The following is a 21,763-nucleotide window of genomic DNA, read 5'->3' as shown; positions in this document are numbered from 1 at the left end:
TATCAGATTGAAAATAAAAACATAAACGTCAAGGAACTGATTTTTTAGATACTGAACAAAGTATGCAATTTTATTACAGCGGCATTCATATGAATAAAATTGATGAATAATAAAAGAAGAAATAAAAAAAATTCGGAATTACGTAACTGTCTTCGGCTATTTCCGAAGACAAAATTTGAACGTTTTACGTCTGAAATATGACGTCATAATGTAGACGGAGCACGCGACGTTTAGTTTAACTTTGACGAATGGTATGAGTAGGCAACTATGCAGGCGGATCCTACTGTGTGCGTTTTAAATATATTTTATCATACATAAATCAACCTGCACTGTGTTAAATCTGCGCTCGGTCCAACGGTCACACCGTTTACATATTAGTTCTACTGTATCTATAGGTGAATTTCATAAGTTGAATGGAAGAACATTTGAAGAGATTTATTTTCTCAGAGATTTTTTAAAAGAACTTTCTTTAATATAAAAAAAAATCTTTTTTTTTTTTAGATATACATACATATATAAGTTAAATTGGTTTAAACATTAATATGTTATCGGTAAAGTCATAATGATGTATAATATTTGCTCTTTTTAGTTATTACATATCATTACGGGTGACAACAACTTTTGTGGATTTATGTTTACATCCAGTTTATAGCGAGCGCAGCTCGCCGGCGCGCAGCGCCGGTGCGAAGCGAGCTCTACCGGCAAGGCGTGTGTGAAAATTCGGACTATTTGCACATTCATTCAACGGATTTTTTTGGCGTCAGTAAATCGGACCAGTAATGCCTTGTTTTAATCGTCCCAGTAGTTCCCTGTAATTATGGTTTCCCATTTCACACTCTCACGAGAACAAGATAAAAGACTATGTACATGCATTGTAAATATACTGCTGACACAACGCAAAATCCATTACATAAGACGAACGGAGTTATCGTCCTTTCGAGTGATGTCACAATGGATTTCTTACACATTGATCAGACAGAATTTTTCGGCGTCAGTAAATTTCGTTCATTTAATTTCGACCCAATGCATTTCCTCAATATCGGTCGATCTCACTAGACTGGATACCATCTCGCGAGAATCAAAGTAGAACTTTTGAGAAACAGATAAATTATGTAATTTCAAGAATATAATGCTTTTAAGTAAACAAAACAATATATTTCGCGTAGTTTTTTTTAAAGAGACAGACGACACTTGACTGACGTGAACTTTGACGTCACAATAAGGGGAAATTACTCTAAGTAGTAATTGTAAATCTGCTGAAATATAAATACCAAAATCTTCTCAAAATCTTGCAGAGCTAACGAATGGGGACATTTCTTCAAAGATAGGAAACAGCTGTAACTTGCTCTCATTTGGATGAATGCTCACATTTATTTTATTCACTATATTAATTTACGGTATTTTCCAGGACTGTTTTTTAAAAGGGGGCGTGGCAACATCATTAAAAAAATCTTCGCAAGCAAAAGGAAAAAGAAATTCTCAAAATCAGGAAAATTCTAATCCGGGTGAAGAATTGGGGGTGCGTAGTACGCCTTTAGCTCTTTAGCTGCTCAATAGTGTCTTTATTTTCACTTCCATTTATTACATGCTCCCGGGGGATCCATTTTCCTTATATGATCAGCAATTTTTTTTTATACGTAAATTTGATTTTTTTTTTTAAACGGGGGACTCTGTGATAATTTAAGTCAGTTGTTTTTATGTAAGTTTAAGAAAAATGTCTGCTGCAAGAAAAGAGGAAATAAACTGTAATGTACATTATGTTAAAAATCATTATTATTCAACACATTTTATCCGAGATAAATTCTATATATAAATAGATAACAAAATCTTATGAATTATGAATAATGAAAATTTACTGGAAAAAATAGGCATGTTTATTTTATTCTGCATTCAAATTCATTTACTTTACGTCGCTACTTTTATTTTTATTGTTTTATCATAATTCAATCATTATTTTATCACATGCTGCGCTCGCCCCCAACGGTCGCACCGTAATACATATTAGAAATTTATAAGAAAAGTAAAATGGGTAACAATAAAAGGGGGAAAATATGAATATTAAATTTTCAGAGTAAATCTTGCCATTCTGGAATGTGTCAGTGGGCGGCAAAAACCGTAGGCCTATGATTTGAGCTGGAATTTATTTTTAAGTCTCTTTCATGTTTTACCGAGAACAAAATTTCATATTATAATTTCCAAAAATATCAAATGAAATTTTAATATTAAATTTTGTTCTGGGTAAAAATGAAAGATTTTTTACCCCCATAAAATCGAATATTATTAGCGAGCGCAGCTCGCCGGCGCACAGCGCCGGCGCGAAGCGAGCTCTACCGGCAAGGCGTGTGTGAATAGAAAATTCGGACTAGTTGCACATTCATTCAACGGATTTTTTTGGCGTCAGTAAATCGGACCAGTAATGCATCGTTTAATCGTCCCAGTAGTTCCCTGTAATCATGGCAATTTTTATCACTTGTCTTCACACTCTCACGAGAATCAGCAAGACAAATTTAGACAGTAAAAACAATAACGATGTAAGCGACATACAGTCAATGTTACCTCTAAAGTTCACCTCAGTACACTTTCAATCAAAAATAATCGTGTGACGTCACAAACGTTTACACATTGATCCGATATATTTTTTCGGAGTCAGTAAATTTTGACCCACAATTCATAGTACCAATGGTTTCCAACCTCACGTTCCAACATCACGTTCTCCCGAGAATCAAAGTAAAACCTTTGAAAAGCTTATAAGATGTGTAATTTTAAGAACATCATGCTTTTTAAGTAAATAAAACAGTATACTTCGCATACTTTTATTTCTCAGGGGAGTTTTAAAGAGTAAGACGACACTTAACCAACGTCAGCTTTGACGTCACAATAAGCACTGATAAGGGGAAATTACTCTAATTGAAGTTATTGTAAATCTGCTGAAATGACCAAAATCCTCTTCAAATCTTGCAAAGGCTATAAGATAAAGAACAGCTGACGAATAAGGACATTTCTTCAGATACAGGAAACAGTTGTAAATTGCACTAATTTGGATGAATGCTCACAAATATTTTATTCACTATAATTACGGTAATTTCCTGAAACGTAACGTTATACGTAGCAGCGCCTTTTTTTAAAGGGGGTGGGTGGGTGGATGGCAGCCTCATCCAAAAAATCTTTGCAAGCAAAGAGAAAAATAAATCATGAAAATTCTAATCCTTCAGCTCTTTAGCAGTTTTCACTTCCATTTATTACATGCGGGGGGGGGGGGGGGGACAACACCATGTTCTTTTAACATGATAAGCAAATATTTTTAAGCGTAAATTAAAAATAAAATTAAATATTAATTCTTTTTTTTTTAAGTGGAGGGGCAAATCCATGGTAAGTCGATTTTCTATGTATAAATTGACAAAAAGGAAAAAAAATTTAGCATGGGGGGAGCTCTATGATGAGTCAAGTTTTATATGTAAGTTTAAGAAAAAATGTCTACTGCAAAAAAAAAGGGGGAAATCAATCAATCAATCAATCATAATCACAATCACTTTAAAAGAGGAGATGCAGTGCAATGAATATTTATATATTAAAATCTTTATTATTTAACAACATTGTATCTGAGATTAAACTATTGTTCTACATATAAATAAATAAATTATAACAAATCTTATAAACTATGAATAATGAAAATTTACTGAAAAATAGGTATGTTTTATTTTTTGGCATTCAAATTTCACGTTGTTAATTTTATTTTATTAATTTCTTATAATTCATTGTTTGATCACATGCTAGCTGTGCTCGCCCCAACGGTCGCACCGTAAAACATATTAAGGATTAAAAGCTAACGTTTACGGTTATGCGTAATTATTATTATCAATCAGGATAATATTTAGTCATTGGCAATGTAAATAGATATTTTCATGATTTATTGCAAATAAATTTTAAAAAAGAAAGACTTTTTTTAATCTTTAGTAATGAGATACACAAAAATGTACAGATTCCGGAATTATTTTATAGATTATCTCAAATATTGGTTTTAAATTTATAAAACAAATTGTGGTGTTCTTATTGGCTAATTCACGATGTTTACTGCACCACAGCGCCATCTTTGAAAAACAGATAAAAGCGACGAAGTAAGTATGTTGTGACTTGCAATGCTTATTGTGCATGAACGTAAACAAAGGTTGTAAAGAGAAAAAAAAGCTTCATAAATCAACTAGAGAAAATATGCAAGAATATTTCAATTTCAGTCGTCTTAAGTGTATAGGCTTTTGAATAGAAGTCATGTTGAAAACTGTACAACCACAGATCTCTGAATTTAGATATCAATAAGCCATTGAATGTGAGGTAAAAGTTAATGTGAGACTCCAATTTAAAAGTGAGCTAAACTAAATAAATTGGCATTTAGACCAGCAGATCAATGCACATTGACATATTAATTATTTAATTGAAAGCCACATAGTCGGCGATTTTATCAATTCCTTGTAAATAAATGAGAAACAGGCAAAATCCGAATATCCCAAAATCCTACCTGTGAGCTTCGCGAATTTTGCCTGTTTCTCATTTATTTACAAGAAATTGATAAAATCGCTGACTCCTGTGGATAAGCCGTATGCAAGTTTGAAGCAATAGAATTCTGGTTTAAAAAATAAGATATGAATTTTCTTCACATGATAAAAATTTATTAAACAAAATAAAATAACATAGAAACATTAGTAGGTCTTACATTTTAAATATGACTGGATATTGAATTATTCCTTTTAGAATGGCTGCATTATCCTTCCAAACCTATATTGACAAGGAGAACTCAAGTAGTCTTTCATCAAGAAAGGCCAATGGTCTGAGGAAAGGCCTAGGTATTTATATAATCTAGTTTTAATTCTCTAATCATTGTTTAACAAATGTTTATCCTTTTTTTAAAAAATCACAAAATACTTGATTGTTTCTTTTTTAAGGAATGATATCATTTTAATTATTAGATACAGGTAACATCTACTGTAAGGGACTGTGCCTGACCTGTTTAATATTCTTCTTTTGAAACTTCATTGTGCATATAAAGTTTATATACTGCTATTTTGCTTCTTTACTTTAAAAGACTATTTAACTCTGTGAAAGTTTTTGAGATTACCATTAATTTCATACAATGATTGTTTACTATCAAGTACATTTATATATTTTTTCGAGAGGTACTGGCGTGTGATCAGTTCTTGCTGAGGACCATTTCTTGCCAGTGCATTGTTACGTCATTTTATCAAGTGACAACACATAAATGTACATGAAAATGCAGTAACAATGCTCAGTCGAGAAATGGTACTCGGCGAGAACTGGTCGCACACCAGTATAGACAGCGATAGCTGTCAGCTACTTCTCTTTTCTAACCCTCCTGAATTCAGGAAACTTTTCAGAACCAGTGAAAGTTTATGTCTTGATTGACCAATGTTTTGACTGAAACGTGCCTTGATTTATCCAATAGGTGTATCATTTCCACAAACTTACTGATAGTATAAGCAATCAGATGACACAAAGTAATCAATATTTTATATATTTAAGATACATGAATGGAAAAGTCACAAAACTAAAGGTCTGTTAGGCAAATCAAGGCGAATATTTTAGTCAACACATTAATCAAAAATGTAGACAAACACCAGTTCAACATCAACAAAGTTTCCAGAATCAGAACAGGAGGATTTCCAAAGAGAAATGGATGAAGGCAATGCCCATCCACTTCTCTAAGGAGAATATCTTTCAAGGTGTGAAATCAGGAAAGGGGCTAGATGAGAACTTTGTGACCCCACGCAAAGCACTGGGCAACCTCAACAAAGAAAATCTGGGACTCAAGGCCTTTGGTCTGAAGCAGAACAGTGCCAACCCCCTGAAGCCTCTGAAACTTGCAGACAATACAAATCTAGTCACCCCAAGGAAGGCCCTGGGAAACATTAACAAAGACCCAAGGGCAGCAAGCATCAAAACACCAAGTCTAAAACCTTCTTTGAATCAAGGCTCTGGTAAACCAGACAACTTCAAGGTAAATAAAAGTCTGTAGAACAAGATCAGAAAAATTGATGTCAATTCATTTAAAATTTCCTTACTGTGTAATCAATTAAATTCATGGGGGGCCAATTAATTATCATGGATTGTTGGGTTTTTTTTGCTTATTTATGGGGATGTAATTTTGTGGATGTCAGTCTTCAGCAGGAAAGATAACTCTTTCAAAATTTCTTTTTGTTGAGGATATTAATTCCTGGGGGAGGGCTATCCATGAAAACTACTAATATGAAGCCATGTATGAATGTCAACAATGCTAGTATTAATGATAAAAAATATCATTTCTTTCTAAATTAGATTTTCAATTGTAATAAAATTTAATAACAAATCTGAAAAAATAAAGCAAACACTGTATTTTTTCTCACTTTGAAACACAGCATTGAATGAGGTACATTTAAGTTAACAAGTTAATTTTCGCACAATCTTGAAAACAAAAATTAATTTTAAAAAAATCCTAACAATTTATCCTTTCATAAAACACCTGTGATTATGTCCTGAGAGAGCAAACAAACAATTTTTATCTAAAAGTGGTGTATTAAAAATATATAGAAAACAATTGAGTTTATACATAGCATGTATTTTGAATTAAAGGTATATTTGGATAGCTACTGAAATTTAACTTGTATAAAACCGCTTCGTTTCAGAAACTGAGCAGTAAGCCATCCAATGAACTAGGCCAAAAACCTAAATCTGCAGCTCCACAACTCAAGTTAGGAAAGCTTTTAGCACCGATCAGTCAGCAGGTGGAGGATATAGAACACATGTATATTCCACCTCCCAGTGACGCAGGTAAGAACTTATTACACTGGTATAGTTCAGATTTAACAGATTAACTTGTATAGTATGCACTTTTTCACACACCTACTCATACATCCCACAATCACCACCACATACATGTACATTCATAAAGTTGTCAAAGCACATTTCGGAATGAAAAAGGGTCCAAGTTCCTTTTAAATTGGAAAATCATACTACATGTACTCACAATTACATTTGGAAATCTGAAACAGGCTACTTAACACCTCTAACACGTTAAAACAGGTAAAGTCATTTTTAAAAAAAGTGTTTATGAAAGATCTTCTGTGTATAAAACTTTATTTTTCTTGTCTATTCATATTCTTGATTTAATATTAGAGCAAACACAACAATTGGTAAATTGCAATAGATGCAGTGTATGTAGAATTTTTTTCATAATTAAATTCCTTAAAGGCATATTTCATCAGTATATTGACAATCATAAAATTTCTCAGAGGAAGATATTGTTAATATTTTTTCAACTCAACATTTTCACCATGCTTACAGAATTTTATTGGTGTAGATAAACTGCAAGACAAATAAAAATGTGGTTTGATAATAATTTTAGTAAATTAAAACCACCCTCTTTCTCTTAACACTTGTCAGAGACCCTGACGTGTGTAAGGAGAAGGGGGTGGTGTTAATCAGACAGATGATAGTTTCCAAAACTGTTTGTATCTATCAAATGGGCTTGATATTTTAAACTTTCCCATTTTAAACTTGACAGAGGACGATTATGAAGACATCATGCCGAAAGCCGACCGAATCAGCACCTACATCTCCAAACTGATCAGCTGGAGGCCGCCATGTTTTGGGGACTTCCCCTTCTCTGATGAAGAAGAGACACTGAGTGAAGTGGAGGTTTTGAGGAGGAGAGAGGACATTGCTCAGAGACTTGGACAGAACCTTCCCAGCAACGACTTGGACTTGCAAGGTGAGATCAAAATGGGATAAAAAATTTAACGGTTATATTTGATTTATATAAGAAAGGTATATATGGGTAAAAGATAAAGAATATGTTAATAACTTTGGCAGTTTGGGATTTATTCTCTTTTTTTGACAGTGTTTGTGATTGATTTTGAAGTATTCCTAAAATCTAATGTAAAAGTTTCAGTTAAAAAAGAAAAAACAATTTCAATGTTTGCTCTGCAGATTGCAAGGTATTCGTGTATTCCGAAAATGTATCTTCCTAGATTTCAATTATAACATAGATTTTCTGTCATAAAAGTATTTCTCAGATAATCAAAATGTTATACAACTGTACAGAGAAGTGTTAAAGGTCTACAAATCATCTTGCTGATTGTTCTATTTCCTGTCTTTCAGTAATGGCAGACGAGGAGTTCCTAGCTTTGGAGCCCCTAGAAGACATTCCTTTGCCATCAATGGCCTCCATATCTGCCTGCGATAGCTCGTTTCCTGGACTAGACGATTCAGTTGACATCGTAAGCAGCATGGGCACTCTTCAGCTTTGTGAACTTTCACCTCTGCAGAAGACCTGACTTGATACAGTGACAATTATCAGGGGTAGATCATTGAACAAGAGTCAAAGACTAGTTGTGTGTGTACTGAGGAAAATATCCTTTATGTCTTATAGTACCAAGTTTCGTTTTGTGTAGCAGTAGTCAAGATAAGAAATGGCATGTAGTTTATTTGAGATGGGCATCATCATGATCTTATAATTTAATATTGTAAATACAGAGTCTGTTTTTTTTTTAAAGAAATTTTTACATTTACCGGTAATTCAGATGAAATTATGGCTGTTGAATATCTGACAGTAATTTAATGTTTGATACTACTTTTCAGTCTCCAGGTGTACAATGGTATTTTTGTATTGTTACTTTGATAATCATGACAAAGGCTCTAGTTAGGAAAAAAAACACCTTTTTGTTTTTTAATTTGGTGCAGTTATCTCAGGATAGATTTTTGTCTTTTTATTTTTCTGAGGCTCAAAGACCTCTGCAACAAAGAAACTTGGGACATTTGCAAATGAGACTGCACACGAGGGACACTTTTAAACTTGTATTTTTTTCTCTTTTTTTATGATTTGTGTTCTATACGTTTTACTAGTATTAATTTTGCCAATAAAGTTTTTTAATTTAAAAGAACCCCTTTGTTTTGTTTTCCATGTAACAGTAAGGATATTTTAGAAATCTTCATATTGCATATAATGTATGAGGTTCTCTCTTTCGAAATAATTAAATTAACTCGGCCCCATTCATTTATGCTTTTATAGCTTTGATGTCCAACACTTCTGTTGCACAATAGGTTACGATGATAGCTAGAACCATTTTAACAAGAGCTTGGACTTTGGGTAGTAGTGACAAACAGCAATGTGACGTAGGCCTGTCTATTTCATTGTCAGCCACTCAGCCATGGCTCTCTGAAATCAAGCTTTGTCTGGTATTTGAGCTAAGACTACGCAATCGGTGCATATTTCGCTTGAAACTGCGTCATTTTTAACTTGTTTTGACGCAAGAATTAGATATTATGTCCTACTGAAAGTCCAAGGTCTTGTTAAAATGATTCTATTTGGTTGGAAACCTGCTACAAATTAAACTTTATAAGAAATTTTTGAATGCATTTGATTTCAGAAATAAACAGCAAGTTAAAAAGTTACCAGGATATGAACTTGGTTAGTCACGTGATCAAATCCTATGAAGCCATAAGAGCCTCTAAAATTATATCATAATCTGAATTAAATTCATATCAAGTCTCCCCCCTCCCCGACACTACGTGCCTGCTTATAGTCCAAAACATGTATGACCCTTATATCAACAAAGGTCAAGGTCACAGCATTTGTATGTCAATCGACAATTGCACTTGCCTCAAAAAGGCCCAGTCCTTGGCCAGTAGCACTCGGTTTTTAAAACAGAAGGCGTAGTAATTTAATAGTTTTTCCTAATGTAAATTTGCATCTACCATGTATTCCTTTGCCCTTTTTATTTTGATTATATGCCACTGCATAGCCATTAGGCGTCGGAACCGATGGTGCGGGGGGGGGGGGGGGTAGCCCCCCACTTTTATCGTAATGATATTAATTAATTTTTACAATGCACAGCAGTAACCAACCCAACCCAACCCCCAAACACACACACTTTCAATTTGCTTCCGATGCATATGCACTTAATAAGTGTATAATTTGTTTTTGCTCAATAACTCTATAATGGAGAAAGTTCAATGTCTATCTTTTTCACTTTTCAAAAAAATGGTCCCAAAACCTACTTTATGGTAAAAAGCAAGTTTTCTTCCTTCAATTTTCAAGATGGTTATCAAATGGCCAAGGCCTAATTATGTTTGCGCAAAACTAGATTGAGTGGATAAAAATATGTGATTTCGTGGTGCTCATTTGACGTAAAGAAAGTAAAAATTGCGTTATTATGAATTAAACACATGCACTTAATTATTTTGTAGTTTTTAGTAAACTGCTAAATAAGTCATCTTTAGACAGTAAATAAACATGCTACTTTGTTAAGGGGGTACTAATTATGGACTTTAGGACAAAAAACTGGAATTCTTTATTCTATGTACATGCACATATGTAAGCCCAGGAATGGCAATATTTGAAGTGAATACACATCATATGATACTTAATGCGTGATTGTTATTTGGAACATACTCGTGATAGGGTTGTGGCCATTTGTGGGCATGTGCCTCGGCTTATTCCCACAGGTTCTTAATAAAAATAAACATGTTACTTTGCTGACGGGGTACAAATTATGGACTTAAAGACAAAAGATTGGAATTCTTTATTCTATGTACACGCAAATAATAAATTCTCTGGAGATATGTAAGCACAGGAATAAAAAATACTTGAAATTAATACACATATTATACTAAATGCGTGATTGTCATTTGAAACATACTTAGTCTAATGATAGGATTGTGGCCACTTCAGTGTGGGCATACTCTGCTGACCCAGTGATATCGCCTTTTCCATAGTTATTCCGGATAATAGATCTCCCCCCGTGTTGGTTTTTCAATTAGATGTAGACACAAACAAAGCAGGGATGGGAGGATCCTTTGATGTTTTTTAACAGTTTTTCTTAAGCAGATGTGAGTATTCTATATTCACTTTGGAGAAGTTTTCAAAGAGTTTTACAGTTTGGTTTCTAATTGGGGATCTTGAATACATTAATACTTATTTGATTATTACATTCGAATTTCCTCTGTTCCTCCAAATACATTACACTCATTTCCTCAAACTAACGACTCAATTCATAACAGAGAAATATCGGAAATCATTCGTGCGATATATTTTTCTGGTGAATTTAAACGTGTATATAGATTATGCATAGAAAATTATCTATTCAATCATTCATGCATATTTAAAAATTTTACTGTACAGTGTAGGCCTATAGTCTGTCCCAAGATGTCTTGAATTCACATTTTGCTTAATTGCTTGATATTTATAAATACCTCAGGGTTCAAACGATGTTCATTCAAAAGTACAAAAAATTTCCAAGATTTCTCAGTCGAAACACCCCTGTTAGCATATCAGGTTTTAATACAATGCTAAAAAATGTGATGTCTACGGAGATTTTGTATAGCAGCAAGCCCGGATGATAACGTTGAAAAATTGCGCGATGTATTCCGAGTGTATTCCGAATGGAGTAAAGATATAAACATTCCCCATTATAAATCTCTGTAAGGAATCTGTTTTCGGTCATGTGAATTTTTCTGACTGTCAGTTGATAATGTGTCAATGAAATTATCTTGGAAATTATCCATTTCAACTATTACAAGTGCACTTCTTTCACAGGTATGTGTATTTTTTAAAAAAATCGTCCAAATGGGCTGCATAAATATCTTGGGGACAGACTATAGTTACCTGTAAGGTTACATATCTATATATCATAATACATGTACATTGTATACTCTGTCCCGAGTTTTTGCTTCCACCACTTTTTGCTTGATATTTCAATAATAGTAAATACTTTTGTGCTCTTACTACGTTCATCCACTAATATGAAAAATGTCCAGATTATCTGTTTTGAAATGCCCCCTCTACTGCTTCAGGTTTTAATACACATCCAAAAATTGAAAGTCTACGGAGATTTTGCATTGCGTCAGCCATTAATAAGCCCAGATGATAATGTTTAAAAATTGCGCGATGTATTCCGAGTGTATTCCAAATGGAGAAAAGATGTAAACATTTCCCATTACAAATCTCTGTAAGAAAATTGTTTTCGTTCCTGTGAACTTTTATGAGTGAAAAGGAATAATTGTTCAATGAAGATATCTTGGATATATTCCCTTTCATCGATTTCAATTGTATTTCTTTCACAGGTATGTGCATTTTTATCAAAAAATCATCAATAATTTATGGAAGCAATAACTTAGGACAGACTATAGATAACTTATCTTACTATAGTTCCTATTGGCTCTCTGAAGACTTTCGTGGGCCAAAACGTTGTGAGAATTATGTATTATCTAGCTGTAGTGAGAGTATTTCTCTATCCAAAGTGCTTGTACAACCAGTACTTGTAGTAAGTCACAATGAAGGCGACTTTGTTATTTCAGAATCTGTAAACATGATGGAAAAGAAGGTAAAGCTGAAGACGGTGAACCCTCACATCTGCTGTACTTTGTGTAAGGGATACCTCGTAGAAGCCACCACCATCACAGAATGTCTCCACACATGTAAGTGCCATGTCCATTGGCTTTTCTGTACGATTTGATTTATCTGCATTATGGAATCACAATCTTCATTGTATGTCCTTTTTCTGCTTAGATTTGATTCTGAGATATTTGATATGCTTTGATTTCCATTAATATAATTGGTACTATCATTAATATATTTGTTAAAAATACCATGCATTGATGATTTTTATTTTTTGGATATTATAATTTTATTGTAATTTACTGTATTAACATCATAAAATAGAAAATAAAAAATGAGGTGTTAAATTCAACAATTTACAAAACTAAAAGTAAAACTAGATTATTTTGACTTGAGATAGCTATTGTGGGGGAGGGGGTGGAGAGAAACACATGCTGATGTATTTTTTTTTATGTTGCAGTTTGTAAAAGTTGCATTGTTGGATATTTGAAAAAGGAAAAAAATTGTCCAAAATGTGACATTCTTATTCATCAAAGTCATCCCTTGAATTACATCAGGTAAATGATACAAGATGTTAATCTATTTCTAAAATCCAATAGGATTAAAAGAATTTATTACTTTTACTAAAATTTATGCTACTTTATGCAGCAGAATTTAGTATCTGTATAAATGGTCAAGTTATTTTGAATAAGTAAAAAGAAAATAAATTTGGCTGTGATATATGCTAAACATTTCTAGAATTAAATTGCACATGAACATGATTTAAGATAGCTTTAAATGTGTCTTCCCCATACAATTGTCTTAAAATCCTTTTCCAAATCAAGTACTTTGAAAGACTGTCCGGTGGCTACTTTGCATTAAAAATATATCAAAACCGGTCTTTGAAAATAAGCTTTGCAAAAATCTCTATATTAAATACATGTATCCTTGACAATGTGCTAAAAATTTGTTTCATTTGAACTTCGATGAAGCCTATGAATAAATGAGTGCCCAATGAGAGAACACTTAATATTATTTTTAAAATGGTTTCCAATTTCTTTTGTCTTGAGGGTGAAGTGATTAGATTATTTACATGTGATCCATTTCTAGATACTTTCTTATGTATTATATGTACATGTATACAATTTATTCTCTTTCCTTTCTGTAATAATTTGTGACAAAACTCAGTCAGAACAAAAATCCAATTCTTATACATGTATGACCTCTTTATACTATACTGGTATAGACCTTTTAGCAGATTCACCACAACAAAACATTGATTGAAAAATGACTTTTTTACAAGTACATGTAATTTTTTTTTTTTTTACTTTCTTCTTTACAGCCATGACAGAACTATGCAAGATATTGTGTACAAACTGGTTCCAAATCTTCAAGAAAGTAAGTGCCTTGCACAACTTCAATATATATTAGCCTTTTAGCAGATTCTTCACAACAATTGATCTTTATAACCCCTGCAAACTAAGTTGGGGGGGGGGGGGGTATATAGGAATCACCTTGACCGTCTTGTCTGTGCAAAATGTCTGGTCCATATCTTTCTTATGGAGAGACATTGGAAATTTCATAGTTAGCATTATAAAACATAGACAGTGAAATAGAAAGCGTCCATTACTTTCTATAATAGGAAATCACTTGAGTTATGATTTTTTCTTAGCCCGGGGGGGGGGGGGGGGGGGGGGGGTTGTTGTTGTTGAAAAAGCATCATTTGTGAGAGCTTGCTCAGAGTTTATTTTATTAAATATGATCATATCATACTTTTAACTGCTACTTCAGCCTAGGAAATGATAACTTTTTGCAGAAACAGTTTACTTGCAATTCTATTGATGTGATATATTTTTTGCTTCTCTATTCTTCTTCTTCTTAACTGTTTTAAAGTCAAATTCCCCAGTTGACATGAATATGCACATTTTATGATTGTGTATCCTCGTGGTTGCAAATAGAAAATTTTCAGCTCTAATCCTACATGTACCGGTATAGTAGAACCATTTTAACAAGAGCTTGGACTTCGGATAAATGTGTCAAACAGCATTGTGCCGTAGACCTGTCTATTTCAATGCTGGCCATTCAGCAATGGCTCTTTGAAATCAACACGATTAATCATTTGTCTGGCTTTTGAGTTAAGACTACGCAATCGCTTGAAAGCAGCGTCATTTTTAACTTGTTTTGACGCAAGAAATAGAAAGTTACATCCAACTGAAAGTCCAAGGTCTTGTTAAAATGGTTCTAATTTTGGAATGAAGTGGGCTGACCTATTGAATTATTATATACCCATCAATCTTCCCTGCTTGATACTGTCAGTTTTACAAAGTGTGATCCGATTTTCAGGATCACCACACTGTTGTTTTTCCAATTCCGTATCGCCACTCTCTGAAACCGATGATGTAGTTCGTATTAAATAACGTTTTGTATTTTAGCGCGTTAAAAATGAGTTTGTTTCGAAATAGCATTGTTATATAAGTCAACATCATACATTTGATCTTAAAAACAAAGTTTTGTTATTAAAACTTTTAAAAAGACAAGGGTTTATAATGAATTTATCATTATAATAGTAACATGATCCAAAGAGCCGGATCCCGTCTCGCTGCCAGGTGCGGATCATCAGATTAAACGAGAGGCAAAGCGTCGAATTTGATCTGATGATCCGCACCTGGCAACACAACATGATCTGACCCTTTGGATCAAGTGACTGTTCTAATATTATATATCTTACCATAGGTGTTTATTCATAGATTTATAGATAGATGCTGGAGAAAGTTGATAAGGAGAAAATGGTTTTAAAAATAGGAAATGGCCAAACTCACTACGAAAAGGAATTTTGCCTAAAACCCCCCCAAAAAACTGTAATGATTTAGATGTAAGACGTGATAGTTGAAAGTTGTTTGCAGATTCACATAGGTTTGCACACATGTGAGTGATCCTCTTTTTCATTCCTTTTTATTTGCCTTGTAGAAGAGAAGAAAAGGCGTCAAGAATTTGCATCCAAGCATGGTCTTTCAGAGGAAGTAAAAGAAGGTAAGTCAGGTAAACAGGTATAAACTGTGACCACCATAATACACATGTAGAGGAGAAATTATGATTATTAAATTAAAGCACTTAGTTTGATATATGTGGAATAATTGGTTTGTGAAACATATAAATATTTTAAATAGTTTTATTTTTTCGCAAAGTAATTCTTCTTTGCCAATACATGTATTTACCACAACAAGCTGTTTAAGTTAGAAATAGTTGAGAGTCTGTTAAGCTACATTTTTGGGCTAAAAGCAGATGATAATTCTATGAATTATCTTCATCACAGAACCACCTTGCCAGTCTAATGAAAAAGAAAAGGAAGATGAAGGAGCGGACAAGGATTACCACAGGAACGACGAACAGGTGAACCTCTGTCTGGAGTGTAAAGGGAACCTGAAGCACCTCAAGAAGAAGTACCTCAGAATCTCCTCACAGGCCACCATTTGTCACCTCAAGAAATTCCTCGCTCTCAAGGTCTTCAATGATATCTCCAAATATGGAGACGTAAGTTTAACAGTTTTTTAAATTTTGATTCAGTTGGAGATCGTTATTCCTGTCAGTTTTATTCATTATGCATTGGAAGTTATGACTTGTTTCTTAATACATGTATTTTTTTGTTCTCTACAAGAACAAAAAGTACAACTGCAAGTTTTTTTCTGTTTTTTTGTTTTTGTTAAGGAGGTAAAGGAATATGGTTGAGATTTAATAGATAGATGTTAATACAATGTACTATATGTATAAACTATTTATCAAATTAAACATAAGAAGGAAACAATTTGATTAGTTTTGATTCATGGATTTTTTTTTTTGACACAGGTAGAAATATTGTGCAATGATGAACTTTTAGGAAAAAGTCACACCCTCAAATTTGTGGCTGTCACAAGATGGAGAGTTAAGGTAATGTACATGAATGTTTGAAACAATAGAGTATTTTAAATATCAATTCATCGTTCTTAGATGTACTTTGGATAAGAATGACTTGATAATCCATACATACTGCATCAAAATAGGACGAAGAAACTGTTCTTTTATAAGAATGATCAAATATGGGTTCTCATATGTACATGTTTATAAAAGTTTTGAAGATATTCCAAGAATTTACCAAAATTTTGATTATTTTTTTTTCGTTCATTTCAGGATGTGCCTTTGACACTTCATTACAGGAAGAAAACAATTGATTTGTGACATCTCTATTCATATATGGACTTCATAATTTATGTTGAGTGATTTATGACATTTCCAAGTGAATGCCATTGTCAGTGACAGAGTATGTAGACAAGACAGTAACTGTCAATGACAGTTTATTATTGACAGTGAAAATTCTGACCAAATGTTGAGTGACTGTCAGTGACAGCAATTTTTTTCTGAATGTTGTATAGAGTAGTGATCTGGAAATGGAGAAAATACTTGCTTTGACCTGTTATTTATAACATATACATAATGTTTATTTATAGGTGTATCTCAGATCTACTGCCATTTTCTCTTCAGCTTATATTGATTTTGCGACTTTATAATTTATGAAGTATGACAGGTGAGTAAATGAGAAATACTGTGAGTTAAAATATTTCACTCCATATGTTTTGCAACCATCAGAATATGTACAAGTAAGTATTAGAGTTTTGATAGAAATGAATACAATATTATGTCTGTCACTGAATTCACTTGTTTTTTGTTATTATCTATAGATAAATTGTTGATTTTTTTGTATTTCATGCCTGTGTTTTCTTACTGCACAGAACAAGTAGATTTCACACACCATACATGGAATTGCATGGATGAATTGAGCAAGAGTATATGTACATACTTCTATTGGGTGTATGATTGTTATTCTAAAAAATTACCTGCGAACATTTTTTTCTCATATTTTTCTTATTGTTCATAGCACAATATTAAATATTTATATCTCTGAAGCATCTTGTTTTTTTCTAGAAGCTGTATACATTTGAGTTGGGTTGAATACCTATTTACTCTCAATTAAAAAATCAGGATTAGTTCACAAAGCTGACTAAGCGCTAATAAGTCGGACAATGTGAAGATAATTTCCCCTATACTGTTAACCAACTATTATTCGCGAAGAATTTATTTCGCAATTTATCTGAGATGAAGTGGTTCGCAACGACTAGTTTTCGCGAACAAGTCTAATCCCCACCTATTTTTTAATTACAATTACAATGTATATGGCAAATACTGGTCCGTGGCGAAAAATATTCGCTACAATGAGGCTCTTGCTAAGCTCGCGAAAATTTCTAGCAAGCGAATTAAAGTTGAATTACATGAATGCAGTGTGGATGAAACACAAGAACTCTGAAGCATAGCATTATTTTGGTATCCTACGAATTGACTTAGCTGCGGTTTATTTCTATATCTTTAATTAGGTCAAATTTTATCCCATTCTTTGTTATTTTAAGAAGGATGAAATCTCTACTTCTTTATAGAAATGTAATGAATGTTATTAATAAGTGCCTGTGATCATAGTAAATTAAAGAATGGGATATAATCTAAATTTTGATCGGCGAGTACTTGACAATGTAATCGCAATATACCGGTTGTATACGTAAAACAAAAAATGTTGCAATACAAGGGTTTCTATGCAAAATACAACACAAAAACCCCCAAATAAACCATGTTTTTTAAATGTCGACCTTTAATCTGTAAATCAAGAGTTCGAAACTGTTTGGGAGTTTAACAATGTTATTTTAGGGTACATGTACAAACCATCTTTTCTCAGATATCATAACTACTTGTTTAATTTGTTTAATTTTACTCCCCGTGTCCAGATACGATAACGTAGCGGTGCTTTGTCCCTCTGCCCCTCTATTTGCTAATGGCATTACAGTCATGTTTATAAATTTAAAATAGTGAATGATCTAAACAGTTCAGATAGACTTAATTGAAAGTATTGCACACTATCAAGAAAAAACAAAATTTACAACAAAAAAAAAAAACAAAAAAAAAAAACCAGAAACAAAACAACAAAAAACTCAGATAGATGAAATAAAAGAATTGCTAGTTCCGCCTTTGAAATTGTTGAAATTTCTTATTTTTAATGTTATTTTAACCAGGCAAGTCGCTGAATTCTTTTTGCATTTAATACCACTCCTTTTAAGGTATGAAGGTTGAATATTATTATTTTAAGATTATAAAAATAATTTAGGTCGTTATGATCGCAACAACTCGATCATTAGGTTGAAAGCATTGCTTTATGTCTGCTTTGGAGCAAAAACCGATGGAAAAAGTATATGAGAGTGATGTGATTTACCGAAATCCTAAAGCAGTAGCCCGTAATGATGCCATCTGGCAGCAAGTTCAATCATTTTCTAAAAACTAATTAATTTGTATACATATATAATTATTTTTTGTTTTAGTTCAACATAAAGTTCTCGTCATGTGAAGTTACTATGATTATTTTACAGTGACGTAATAGGAACGTAATAAAGGCAATGACGTCACAATAGCTTACCTTGAATTTCGGGTATTGCTACCCAGCGGTGGAAATGTCGAAATGACAGAAGGAAAGAAAGTTGTTAAGAAATCGGCGTTGAAGACGCCGAGGCTGAGATCAGTGATTCAAAAAGGAGACACGGCGGGCAAGGTTAGCAACGTGATTGGCAAGTGGAAAATGAAAGCCAACAAAAGCAAGGAAACCCTACTGGTGCCTGTTGAGGAGGTCAAGATCCCGTCGGCCATGAGGAACTTGCATTGCCTTAAAATTCGAAGGGAAGATCTGGACAGAGTAAGACAGAACAGCAACCCCGTAAAAGCACGGCGATTGCCGCCTCGTCTGCAACAAGTTGTAGTTCGTCGAACAAAGAAAACCGACAAAAATGTTGTCACTTACGCAGTGTTAAAGCCAGCCAATGAGGACTTTGTTCTTCCGCCTGTTGATGTAACTAACCACGCGGGGCCAAGATTTGACTGCGAAGGAAATTTCATTGCATATAGCATTCTCGGAAGTCTGTCGGAATTCAAAAGGGTCGCAAAGGAGCGCGGGGAATTCAATGAACTTTTTGTTGCTGAAAACGCAAAAACGGCTACATCGATGAAAAAAGAAGGCGAACAACAGTGTTCTTCGTTGAAACTTTGGAAAGATAGGATAAATGAGTGGAATGAAATGCACAGAACCTTGTCACAACGGTCTAAAAGACCAGTGGAGGATTTACTTATGAGAACACCCAACGAATATCCGGAAATCGTAAATCAACGCGCAGTTATTGAAATGGCCTTGGAAACATCATGCGGTTGTGATCAAAAGAGAGAAAATGCTAATTTTTTCAAGCTAAGCAATACGATTGGCAAAGGCGATTGCTCAGTCTTCTCCACACTAGGCAAGTCGGTAACAAATGACTACACTCCTGTAGAGATCTTTCAAGTTCCTGCCGTCATTGACCGGGAGAAAGGGTCGGACACGCCGTCACTCCGTAGAGGTTATCCCGTCTACCACACACCATATCTACAGACCAGGGCGTCAGAGATTCAGGAGAGCACCCACATGTTCATTCCTCAAGCGCAGCAGCTTAAACAGCTGCAAGTTGTTGGAGCAGCCATTTCAAACCAGAAGGATCAGGAAAGGTTAATCAAAAAACTCGAATCCTCTATCGTGGAACCTGTAGAATCTCAGAATGGGATTAAGACTGGTCAAAAAGATGTTGGATCGAAATACCCGATAGGTTTCACTGGACCTGCTCTCATGGTTGGAAATCAGCTGACCAAATGGGAAGGTCACGGATCATCTCAACAAGGTCAAATTGGAATTAAAACTTTTGTCGTGTTTGATGGAAATCAAAACGAGTGTCTACATAATAGGATACGGCTAGAGAACGTGGGCACCACGCGACTGGTTTACGATTTGACAAGAGCGCCAGTTCGAAATTCTTTTGACATCCCTAGATCGAAGGAAAAGCGGTTCTTCTTACCATCAGAAGGGGGAGTTCTAGCTGCCGGTGAAAGTCTGATGCTACCAGTTATTTGCAAGTCAAAAACTCCCGGGATCTTTCAAGAATCGTGGGCTATAAAAACTTCACCAGTTTTAGGTTGTGGGTCGGACATCATTGTAAATTTTAAAGCCATTATTCATAGTACAGAGAACTATAGGCAGAAATTTGCTAAAATTGAAGAGAAACTTTTGCAAAACAAAGCGATGACAATTGTGAGGGAAGTTGTTAGCAGACTAGTGGATAGTATTTGTTCTCCAGACCCTCCCGCAACGCCTACATCGGAGTACATTTCAGAAGAAGAACAGTTCAACGCCGAGAATCAAGGGCTATTGTACCACAGCACTACAATTCGCGCAATGGAAAATTACCACAGTTTCTTGACAGAAAACATTCCGGTCATTCCTGAACAGTACCGGGATTTCTCGTTGTCAAATCTCAGAAAGTCCATTATTATAATGACCGATATCGAGGAAGGGGAATTAGACAACCGGTCACCACTAATCGCTGAAATGGATGAGGACTGGGATTTCACTAAACGCCGACTACTGTGGCGGTATCTTAGACAAATGAACAATCTGGGCTGTGCGTGGCCTGAACCTTCACAAAATCTCGGGGACATCACGTTCAGAAGTTGTCGCGCTGTTCTTGCTTCGATATTTGATCGTTTTAGCGATCGCTCAACAAGCATGGCCGTCTTTCTGAACCTTCCCATGAAATCTGATGGAGACCAAGTTGAGAAAACGGTCGACAAGAAAAATAATCACAAGGGAGGTAAACAGAGGAGCAATCAAGTTGTCTCTAAAGTAAAGAAAGGGAAGGACGCGCCATCTCCAATGAGAGCGAGAACTCCCAACCAAACACCGTCAATCGTCCGGAAGTCGGCCGTCAGCCCCTCAATGGACGACCAGCCCGATGATGTCATGGAAAGTTTCATCCCAGGCGCCAAAGAAAGTGAACATGAGAAAGAAAAGTTGAACTTTTACAGCGGCAAACTGCAACAGATAATGTATGCCGAGTTGAGTTCAGCAATAGATAAAATGATGGTGCTATGTGATGGGGAGATTTAACGACATGATAAAAAATAGTTTTATTTCATCTATATGTGTACAGTGTCGTTAATTTCTTAGATATAGATTTAAGTAACTTAGAAAATATTTTAAATGACTCTGATTAAATCTCTTTGTTACAAAATAAATATTCAAGAACGAATTTTTAGTCTTATTTCATTATTCCGTTACATATATAAAGGTTTGATGGTCAACAAACTAACCACAAGATCTGTCTAAAAATTTAAGATATTATTTGTTAAGCTATAAATTACTTAGTATTATTTAGTAAAGAAAAAGAAAAATCCATCTATATTACTTTTTAAAAAGTTGGTATGTTTCCTAGATTTGGATTTCTTTAATTATACAACATATCGTTCCACAAAATGATATCA

At 34.2% G+C, this 21,763-nt stretch overlaps 3 protein-coding genes across 3 annotated transcripts; all 3 read left to right on the top strand.

Annotated features, from left to right (window-relative positions):
• The first annotated feature begins 4,046 nt into the window (after positions 1-4,046).
• On the top strand, positions 4,047-8,328 carry LOC117689765 (uncharacterized). The gene is made up of 6 exons (XM_034471714.2): positions 4,047-4,115; positions 4,747-4,838; positions 5,733-6,007; positions 6,672-6,816; positions 7,550-7,756; positions 8,146-8,328. Exons 2-6 carry the CDS (start codon positions 4,748-4,750, stop codon positions 8,319-8,321), a joined length of 894 nt encoding a protein of 297 aa, XP_034327605.2. The 5' UTR covers positions 4,047-4,115; position 4,747; the 3' UTR covers positions 8,322-8,328.
• Positions 8,329-10,731: 2,403 nt separating this feature from the next.
• On the top strand, positions 10,732-17,298 carry LOC105318216 (polycomb group RING finger protein 3). Its single transcript, XM_011415190.4, has 8 exons — positions 10,732-10,875; positions 12,343-12,462; positions 12,843-12,939; positions 13,704-13,759; positions 15,329-15,391; positions 15,675-15,892; positions 16,205-16,285; positions 16,526-17,298. Exons 2-8 carry the CDS (start codon positions 12,354-12,356, stop codon positions 16,571-16,573), a joined length of 672 nt encoding a protein of 223 aa, XP_011413492.1. The 5' UTR covers positions 10,732-10,875; positions 12,343-12,353; the 3' UTR covers positions 16,574-17,298.
• Positions 17,299-18,847: 1,549 nt separating this feature from the next.
• Positions 18,848-21,519, top strand: LOC136270477 (MYCBP-associated protein-like). The gene has a single exon (XM_066067875.1). It carries the CDS (start codon positions 18,891-18,893, stop codon positions 21,387-21,389), a length of 2,499 nt encoding a protein of 832 aa, XP_065923947.1. The 5' UTR covers positions 18,848-18,890; the 3' UTR covers positions 21,390-21,519.
• Positions 21,520-21,763: the final 244 nt, after the last annotated feature.

The sequence above is a fragment of the Magallana gigas genome, chromosome 8 (genome assembly GCF_963853765.1).
Source record: "Magallana gigas chromosome 8, xbMagGiga1.1, whole genome shotgun sequence".
NCBI lineage: Eukaryota > Metazoa > Mollusca > Bivalvia > Ostreida > Ostreidae > Magallana > Magallana gigas.
This window is presented reverse-complemented; position numbering and strand designations above follow the sequence as displayed.

Coding starts and splice junctions, on each gene's coding strand:
- LOC117689765 (XM_034471714.2), top strand. CDS start 4,748: ATGGCTGCATTATCCTTCCAAACCTATATTGACAAGGAGAACTCAAGT. Junction 4,839..5,732: donor TGGTCTGAGGAAAGGCCTAG/GTATTTATATAA, acceptor ATATCTTTCAAG/GTGTGAAATCAGGAAAGGGG. Junction 6,817..7,549: donor TCCACCTCCCAGTGACGCAG/GTAAGAACTTAT, acceptor TAAACTTGACAG/AGGACGATTATGAAGACATC.
- LOC105318216 (XM_011415190.4), top strand. CDS start 12,354: ATGATGGAAAAGAAGGTAAAGCTGAAGACGGTGAACCCTCACATCTGC. Junction 12,463..12,842: donor CACAGAATGTCTCCACACAT/GTAAGTGCCATG, acceptor TTTATGTTGCAG/TTTGTAAAAGTTGCATTGTT. Junction 13,760..15,328: donor GGTTCCAAATCTTCAAGAAA/GTAAGTGCCTTG, acceptor TTTGCCTTGTAG/AAGAGAAGAAAAGGCGTCAA.
- LOC136270477 (XM_066067875.1), top strand. CDS start 18,891: ATGACAGAAGGAAAGAAAGTTGTTAAGAAATCGGCGTTGAAGACGCCG.